Here is a 9,537-nt window from a genome sequence, read left to right as displayed (position 1 = left end):
TTTTGTTTGTTCAATATGATTGGATTTCATTTTCTTTACTGATAAAGGGGGTTGAAATCAGGAGAAGCCAATTTGAAATGTTTATGATACTGAACAAATTTTGTCATAAATGAGTTCTTGTTTGATTAGCCAGATATACTAGCATGAGTAGTTTAAAGTTAAACATCTGAATTTGGTGGTTTTGTTTAGAAGTTCAATAGTTAAAAATCATTTTGTAAATAAAGCAAATTTGAAGTTAAAACTTCTGGGTTTAAGCTGGTATGTATTATCATATGATTTAAGAGGGGAATCCAATTTGTTTACAAAGTTGGATATTTGTTTTTGCTCTTTTAAGCTACAGATAATTAGTCTAAATATCAAATAAGTAAAAAGAAAACGAAAATAATAAAGTGACGTTAAAAACATTCATGATATGTTGAAGTGCAAGCAATTTGGGTAACCGATACAAGGTAATTGCTTTTGTTGTTTTTTCCTATAATGAAAAGCAAATTGATGAATCATATTGTTACCCTTTTTACTGAAATTAATAGACAAATGATTATTTTATGGCAAAAAAAGAAAGACAAATGATTATTTTATACATGTATTCTTTTCAGATCATAAAAGAAACTTTTTTTTGACAAAAAATCATGCTAAAACATTTTCATGATTTTGCTAGTAAAGCCATTGCAATCCCAATGAGGATTGAAATGTAATTATGATTTTATGAAATATGTTGACCATTTTAAAGAAGCAACAACTTATTTTCAGGGTGGTTAATCAATGCTAGTTGTCTTAGATCTCAATCAAATGCTTTTAATAACAGAAGCAAGTAAAGGATTTTGAGTTGTGACATGTTTTTTTAAGTATTATTAATCAAATAAAACAAAAAAATTTTAAAATGTATTCTTTTCAGATCATAAAAGAACCTTTTTTTGGACAAAAAATCATGCTAAAACATTTTCATGATTTTGCTAGTAAAGCCATTGCAATCCCAATGAGGATTGAAATGTAATTATGATTTTATGAAATATGTCGATCATTTTAAAGAAGCAACAACTTATTTTCAAGGTGTTTAATCAATGCTAGTCGCCTTAGATCTCAATCAAATGCTTTTAATAACAGAAACAAGTAAAGGATTTTGAGTTGTGACATGTTTTTTTTAAGTATTATTAATCAAATAAAACAAAAAAATTTTAAAATGTATTCTTTTCAGATCATAAAAGAAACTTTTTTTTTGACAAAAAACCATGCTAAAACATTTTCATGATTTTGCTAGTAAAGCCATTGCAATCCCAATGAGGATTGAAATGTAATTATGATTTTATGAAATATGTTGATCATTTTAAAGAAGCAACAACTTATTTCCAGGGTGTTTAATCAATGCTAGTCGCCTTAAATCTCAATCAAATGCTTTTAATAACAGAAACAAGTAAAGGATTTTGAGTTGTGACATGTTTTTTTTTTTTAAGTATTATTAATCAAATAAAACAAAAAAATTTTAAAATGTTTTATAAAGTTACCTTTGGTTTTTTTTTTACTTGTGCTCCCAATTAACAATTAATGTATAACCATATATTCAAACAAATATGTGCAACAAAACAATCTAATAATTGATCATAAAAGAAAGGGACTAGTGGGGAATCATCTAAATGTGATCAAAGATATGAATTACCAGTTCTATAATATTTTATTAGAATATAGTAAAACACGATATGTCCCAAATAAGGAATTAGGAAATTTTATGACATCAACATTTTTTTTATCCTGCTTTGTTGAAGAATAAAAAAACCTAAATATTTTCGGTTGGACGAAAGAAAATGAACTGTAATTTTCGATTCTAGACACTATGACCTATGATTTCCTAAACGTCAAAGCATCTACTGTAGCTTCAAAATTCATTTTTTTCTCTTAGTGACATGATTATTTCGAAATGGAAGTCAAGACTCACTACCGAATCGATGAAAATATGTGTTTGTTTTTACGATTATTTTTATGATGTTGAAAATGCATTTTTTAACCGATATGAAAAAATGAATTTGTTTTAATGATTACCTGGTTTTAAACCAATTTGAATCCACTTACACTGATCTAGTAGTCCCCACCCAAAACGCAACCTGGATTACCCGAAATCCAATCGTTTCAAAATTGATTTAAAAAAAAATACTGAAAGCCAATGAATCTGATTTTTGTGCACCTCTTTAAAAGGTATATATCAATGCGTCATAAAACGATACTCTCCTTCAAAGCTATGCAATATTTGTAAGAGTAAATTACACGAATGGTCCATATGGTTTAATGTAATTTGTGTGTTTGGTTCCTAACTTATTCTTTTAACTCGAAAGGTCTTTACTGTTTGTTTTTGTTACACACTTGGACCATGTCTTACCTAAAAAAACTAGTTTGCCCTTGATTTTTTAAAATATTTAAATAAACACACCCCAACGTTAACCCCCTCACCTTATCTTATCTATCTCATACTTTTTTCTATTAAAATAATAGTATTTTTAGCTAAGATATGGATAAATTGCGTAATAAAAACAAATAGTAATGACCAAACATGTAATAAAAACAAACAATAGAGACTTTCCAAATTAAAAAAATAAATTAGGTACCAAGTACGCAAATTAACCCAAACCATAGGAACCATTCTAGGAACCATTTGTGTAACTTACTTGTAATTACAGATTGTCAAAGAATCAAGAATACATTATTCTTAGTTAGAACTCCAATCCACATTTATATTGACATTGATTAAAATAAGTTTTTCATTTTATATAATAAAAATACATTTCATTAATTAATCTATTATGAATCAAAATCTCTATATTTTATTTGTTTTAAAATTATTAAAAAAAACTATCGATTAGAATTTAGGGATAATGACTTGAAAAGGTAACGAACTTTCGACTTTTGTCACATTTAGTCACTAAACTTTTTTTCGTTATCTATTTGCCATTAAACTATTGAAACTGTTCACATTTTACCCTTATGACCGGCTGTTAACGGTCATAAGGGTAAAATGTGAACAGTTTCAATAGTTTAGTGGCAAATAGATAATGAAAAAAAGTTTAGTGACTAAATGTGAACAAAATCGAAAGTTCATTTCCCTCTAAAAAGTTCAATGACTAAATGTGAACAAACTTCTTATTGTATTATGTTTTAGCAAAATTATTTATTTTTGTTTAATTGTAGCAACATTTGTTGATGAAAAAATCTATGAAATAAAAAAACAAAATGTAACATCCGGATTTCCAGGTATCATCATTTAAGTATTTTTCTTTTGAGTTAAGAAGAGAGACTCGACGAGTTGACGCCTCAACTCGTTGAGTAAGGTCGCGACTGATGACTCGGATTAATAAATGGACGCGACGAGTCAGTGAGGTGACTCGACGAGTTCACACTGTTGGCAGAAACCCTAAATCTTTGGGCTCGAGCCATATTTAAAGGCATTTATGGCCTTCAATTGCGACTACCTTTCCCATAAGTGAGAACCCTAGCGAGCTTGAGTGTGTAGAGTGAGACGAAGAGCTATCTTGAGCTTTTTTGGTGTGATAGATCTGGACCCTTCTAGGTTCAGAGAGCCGAGAATATGAAGCTTTAGTAGAGTAAACCTTGGGGTTCAAAGTTAGGAAGCATTTATGGTATATATAGTTACTTTCATCTTACACATAGATATGAAGTATTTTATATAAATTACGTGCTATGTGTGTATATTATTTGAATATTTGTTGTCTATACTGGATGAACGATTTTATACATGTTTTAAAAGATTTAAACGGTATATTTATTTTATATCTACAAATATGTTGCGGATGAAACATGGGTAGATGAAATAGTTGGTGTGTGATGAAATAAAATGATGAGAGATAGGTGATGATAGAAAGGTGGTGATAATTAGGTAAATAGATGATGATGAATATGTGATGTAGGATGAAAGGAGATATCATAACCTTTACCAGCAATGTGGCGATGTAGTCATCTACCAGAGTATAGATGGCGACCACGGACTATTCTAGCCAACCCAGTGGAAACACCAGCAGACCCATAACCTGTAGGTGATGAATTACGAGTTCATGCGATGTTGAAACTACGTATTCATGTGGTAATACTCTAACCACTTACTATGAATTACGATTTCAGACGATGTTGTAACTACATATTCATGGGATGTCACAAATTTCGCATGCCAAACCAATGGTCATAATTCACATCAGTGAGAATGATTCATTTTTTTGTAAAACCAAAATCAGATTGGAAATTTTGATTTTTTATTTTGGAAAATGTCAAACCATTGGTTTTTTATTTCAGTTTTGGTTTTTTGTTTTTTTTTATTAAATATATTTTCAGGGTTTTTTTTTTTTTTTTTTTTTTTTTTTTTTTAATTTCATAGATTTCTTCATCAACAAATGTTGTTACAATTTAACAAAAATAAATAATTTGCTAAAACATAATACAAGATGAAGTTTGTTCACATTTAGTCATTGAACTTTTTAGATGGAAACGAACTTTCGATTTTGTTCATATTTAATCACTAAACTTTTTTTCGTTATCTATTTGCCATTGAACTATTGAAACTCTTCACATTTTACCCTTATGACCGGCAACAGCCAGTCATAAGGGTAAAATGTAAAGAGTTTCAATAGTTCAATGGCAAATAGATAACGAAAAAAACTTTAGTGACTAAATGTGACAAAAATCGAAAGTTTATTACCCTTTTAAGTCATTATCCCTAGAATTTAAGAACATTTTAGGCATTAATAATAGGGGAAATTGCACATAAAAACTTTTCTCAAATTTCTAACTGTAGTAAATTCGATTTTAACCAAACTTTGTCACCCTTTCCATTGATCGTCGTTCTCCTCGTCGGCGGCGAAACAATGGAGCCGGACGTCAGCATCGAAACCAGTTCCATGATCCGGATAGCTGTCATACCAATCGGAACTATCCAGTCACACCAATTCCGAGACTACGTTGCAATGCTCGGTCGCCACCACAATATCGAACTCTCAGCGATCAGTTCCTTCTACACCGTACACGAAAAATCACCCTTCTCGCAACAGCCCTGGTATTCCGGCAACCTCCGCTTCAAATACGTCATCGGTGGATCTCCGCCGAGTCCGTGGGAGGATTTCCAACCCTATCGGAAAATTCATGGTGTTATTGGAATCTGTCATTGTCCCTCTTCTCCTGATCTGGGCAGTGTACTCGCGCAATTCCTTGCGGCGTGTAAAGGATACTCCTCTTCTCTTATTCAACGCTGTTTCGCTTTTTCTCCCTGTGATTCTCAGGTTTTAATCTTATTTTCAAAGTTTTAGAGCACTGTGTCGATCAATTTTATTGAAATATCATATATCATTACAATGTAGCATTCAAATTTCAAAACCTAGGGATGTGAGCAACATGAATATCAACCTAACCGGTTTCCTTTATCATATCATCATCTATTATTGCAGTTAGAGGATGAAAGTAAGAAAAGCAATAAGCTGGTGTTATTTCCTCCTGCTGATCAACGAACACAGGAATTTCATCTGCAAACAATGATGCAAGACATGGCTGCTTCACTTCTGATGGAATTTGAGAAGTGGGTGGTTGCAGCAAAATCGAGCGGGACCCTTCTCAAGACTCCTTTAGATTCTCAAGCCAGTCTCAGCGCAGAGGAGGTTTATGTTTTAGGTGTCATAGTCATAATTTCCCCCTTCCTCCTCCACCTTTCTTACATTGATTAATCTAATTGAGTACCTCTTTTAGACCTGCAACTTAACCAACTTGATCAGCAATTTTTTCAGGCGATGAAAGCCAGAAAAAGGAGAGATGCCCGAGCCCATAAAACCATAGGGGATTACTGTCTACTAGCTGGATCACCTGTTGATGCCAATGCCCATTATTCTGATGCTCTAGAACTTGCAAGAACAATCGGAGATTATTTTTGGTATGCTGGGGCATTGGAAGGTGGTGTTTGTGCCTTTCTGGTAAGCAACCACATTCAATCATCATTAATCAAACATACAAAACCTTTTGTTGATTCATACATTATTTGCTATAAGATGAGTAAAACAGGGGAGAAGGATGCAGCTTTAGTGGAAGAGGTCAAGTTTCGCTACAATGGTGTCATCACTCATTATCGCAAGTCATTTATATCAGAAAATGCTCAAAGGTAAATTCTCATTCTTCACGGTTGTAACATTCTTAAATATGTATCTGCTTTAATGTCATGTAACATTTTTGCAGAGTTTCTCCTCTGAGCTTTGAACTTGAAGCTACTTTGAAACTGGCAAGATATCTCTGTAGACCAGAGCTAGTGAAGGAGGTGGTGGAGCTGTTGACTACTGCAACAGATGGAGCCAAATCATTGATTGATACAAGTGATAGACTGATTTTATACATCGAAATAGCTCGTTTATTTGGAACTCTTGGGTACCATAGAAAAGCTGCCTTTTTCTCCAGACAAGTGGCTCAATTATACATGCAACAAGAAAGCAATTTAGCTGCTTCAAGTGCTTTACAAGTATTGGCACTCACCACAAAAGCTTATCGTGTTCAAAGTAGAGCTTCCATTTCCAATGTGTGTTAGTAAACATAAAACATTCCAGATTCTTCATTCATGCATCAAATTGAATCCCTCCCAATTTTCTCATCTTACACTTTGTGTTTACATTATGCAAGGAAACCGGTCAATATCTTGTTGATGGTGGAAAGATGAATCATCATTTGGTGGTATCTTTATTCGAGTCTCAATGGAGCACATTGCAGATGGTTGTACTAAAGGAGATACTTTTATCCGCCGTTCGCGCCGGCGATCCTCTTGCTGCATGGAGTGCCGCCGCCCGTTTAATACGATCTTACTACCCTTTAATCACGCCGCCCGGCCAAAACCGCCTCGCAAACGCCCTAATCAATTCCGCCGACCGCCTTCCTTCCGGCACTCATTGCTCCGATCCCGCTTTGCCCTTCATAAGGTACGCCCAATTACACAAATCACCACTCTCAATCAACGACTAAATACAATTCCGATTCCGATTCCAATTCCCAGGTTGCATTCGTTTCCACTCCATTTCTCACAGATGGACATAATAAAACGGAATCCAAAACGAGAAGATTGGTGGGCGGGGTCAGCTCCTTCGGGACCTTTTATCTACACACCGTTTAGCAAACGTGATGCAGTTTCGAACAGTAAACATGACCTAATTTGGGTAATCGGGGAACCAGTTCAGGTGTTGGTGGAATTAGCAAACCCTTGCGGGTTTGATTTGATAGTGAATAGCATCTATCTCTCAGTTCACTCTGCAAATTTCGATGCGTTTCCTGTGAGTGTAACCCTACCTTCAAGTTCTTCCAAAGTTCTTAGTTTATCAGGAGTCCCAACTAAAGAAGGGATAGTGAGTATCCCCGGATGCATCGTCCATTGTTTTGGTGTTCTTACAGAACATTTCTTCAAAGATGTAGACAATTTACTCCTCGGAGCATCTCAAGGCCTCGTTTTTTCCGACCCTTTTCGTTGCTGTGGGTCTGCAAAGCAGAGGAATATAACTGTTCCCAACATTACAGTAGTTCCCAGACTTCCATTGTTAGTTTCACACATGGTTGGTGGTGATAGCGCCATGATTTTATACGAAGGTGAAATTCGTGAGCTCTGGATGAGTTTAGCTAATGCTGGAACAGTTCCAGTTGTGCAAGCGAACATCTCATTATCAGGGAAAAATCAAGATTCTGTTGTGTCAATCGGATATGAAATTCTGAAATCTGCATTACCATTAAAACCTGGAGCTGAAGTGATTATACCAGTCACATTAAAAGCATGGCAACTAGGGTTAGACCCTGATACAGCTAATAAGAGACAGGTGGATGGAAGCAGCCCGGTTTTGTTGATTCATTACGTGGGACCCACCGGAGACCCCATGCCACCTGGACGCCGCCTTGTTGCCCCGCTAAATATCTGTGTTTTGCAAGGGCTTTCCTTCATGAAAGCTCGGTTGTTGTCAATGGAGATTCCCGCTCATGTTGGTGGCGTTTCTGAAAATATCTGTTCTACTGATTCGCTTGTGAAGATTGATCCTTTTAGAGGAAGTTGGGGTTTGAGGTTTCTTGAATTTGAGCTGTATAATCCAACTGATGTTGTGTTTGAAGTTATTGTCTCTGTGGTGGATGGAATAAATACCAATAATACTAATAATAATAATAACAACAGCAATAATAACGATAAAGATAATAATAATGAATTTAGTTATCCGAAAACGAGAATAGATAGGGATTACACTTCTCGGGTGCTTATTCCATTAGAGCATTTTAAGCTACCTGTTCTTGATGGATCTGTTTTGATTAACAATGGGGGTGGGGGAGTGAAGACGAAAGCTGAATTGAATGCTTCGATAAAGGATTTGATTTCGAAGATTAAGGTGAGGTGGCAATCGGGGAGGAATAGTGCGGGGGAGTTGCATATTAAGGATGCTACACAAGCGGCTCTTCAGACATCGGTTATGGATGTTTTGTTACCGGATCCTTTGACTTTTGGTTTTAGGGTTGATGAAAGGAAGGAGAAACAAGATTGTGTTGTGGCAAATGAGATGAGTCGGATGGCAGTTATTGTTAGGAATAACACAAAAGATTGTATAAAGATGAGTCTTAGTATTACGTGTCGAGATGTTGCAGGTGAGAATTGTATTGAAGGCTATAATAATCCTACCGTACTATGGGCAGGTAGGTATCTGTCTGTATATGTTGGAGTCTTTCATTCTCTGTGAAACAGACACTTTTGAAGAGTTAATATAAAAGACTCTACATATATCTTACATTGTATATTAATTTTTTAGGTACTTTGATTGGTGTGAAGGTGGAGATTCCTCCGTTGAAAGAAATTAAACATACATTTTCTCTTTATTTTATGGTACCTGGTGAATACACGTTGTTAGCTGCTGCAGTAATAGATGAACCTAATGAGATATTGAGGGCACGTGCACGTTCTACTTCGTTTGATGAACCAATCGTTTGTCGGGGCCCACCTTATCATGTTCGAGTGCATGGGATTGTTTGATGTCTTTTCTCTTTTTATAACTACGGTCTACATGCATCATTCTTGACCCAAAATTTTGTATTTTTTTCACTGTTTATGCTTCATTATTATTTTTTACTTTAGCCAATTTTGGGCATTATAGCTATTGTTTTTAAGTCCAAAAATTGTAATGCAAATAAACATGTTCTTACTGCTATATATAGGATAGACTTGTTATTGAAGTTCTAAGAGGAAAAGATCGTATATTGCTTGTCATGGATCATATCAGTTGTGAACAACTTTGTTCAAGGCTATTTTTAAAGCAAACCTCCTAATTTTTTAGGCTATATTATGGCGATATATGCTTGGGAATTTCCAATGACATAGGTTTTATCCATTAAATGGAGATGATAAGTTTTGTGTGGGTAATTGAATTCTTTGACTAGCTATGTACAATAACTTATGTGTCTAAACCCACGAAATAACCAAATTTGTACTCAAGCTCACAATCCACTTTTGCTTATAACTTATATTTGAAAATGTTTATTATAGAGGAATTATGGAAATCA

General features: G+C 34.6%; 1 protein-coding gene across 3 annotated transcripts; it reads left to right on the top strand.

Annotated features, from left to right (window-relative positions):
- The first annotated feature begins 4,794 nt into the window (after positions 1 to 4,794).
- Positions 4,795 to 9,210, top strand: LOC145032401 (trafficking protein particle complex II-specific subunit 120 homolog). 3 transcript variants are annotated; one of them, XM_078981194.1, is made up of 8 exons: positions 4,795 to 5,270; positions 5,436 to 5,642; positions 5,769 to 5,951; positions 6,027 to 6,136; positions 6,211 to 6,544; positions 6,646 to 6,938; positions 7,013 to 8,676; positions 8,790 to 9,210. In XM_078981194.1, exons 1-8 carry the CDS (start codon positions 4,860 to 4,862, stop codon positions 9,008 to 9,010), a joined length of 3,423 nt encoding a protein of 1,140 aa, XP_078837320.1. In that variant the 5' UTR covers positions 4,795 to 4,859; the 3' UTR covers positions 9,011 to 9,210. The 3 variants fall into 3 exon arrangements, with proteins under 3 accessions (XP_078837320.1, XP_078837336.1, XP_078837327.1); XM_078981210.1 differs by lacking the exon at positions 4,795 to 5,270 and having other exon boundaries at positions 5,544 to 5,655; XM_078981201.1 differs by lacking the exon at positions 4,795 to 5,270 and having other exon boundaries at positions 5,558 to 5,655; positions 5,757 to 5,951.
- The last annotated feature ends 327 nt before the right edge of the window (positions 9,211 to 9,537 follow it).

The sequence above is a fragment of the Lactuca saligna genome, chromosome 1 (assembly GCF_052625555.1).
Source record: "Lactuca saligna cultivar CGN05327 chromosome 1, ASM5262555v1, whole genome shotgun sequence".
Taxonomy (NCBI): Eukaryota; Viridiplantae; Streptophyta; class Magnoliopsida; order Asterales; family Asteraceae; genus Lactuca; species Lactuca saligna.
The sequence above is the reverse complement of the archived record's forward strand: the minus strand, read 5'-3'. Positions and strand labels throughout refer to the sequence as shown.

Bases quoted from the DNA above. Each gene is read 5' to 3' on its own strand.
- LOC145032401 (XM_078981194.1), top strand. From the start codon at position 4,860: ATGGAGCCGGACGTCAGCATCGAAACCAGTTCCATGATCCGGATAGCT. The intron at 5,271-5,435 runs GTTTTAATCTTA...CTATTATTGCAG, and splicing joins TTTCTCCCTGTGATTCTCAG to TTAGAGGATGAAAGTAAGAA. The intron at 5,952-6,026 runs GTAAGCAACCAC...ATTTGCTATAAG, and splicing joins GTGGTGTTTGTGCCTTTCTG to ATGAGTAAAACAGGGGAGAA.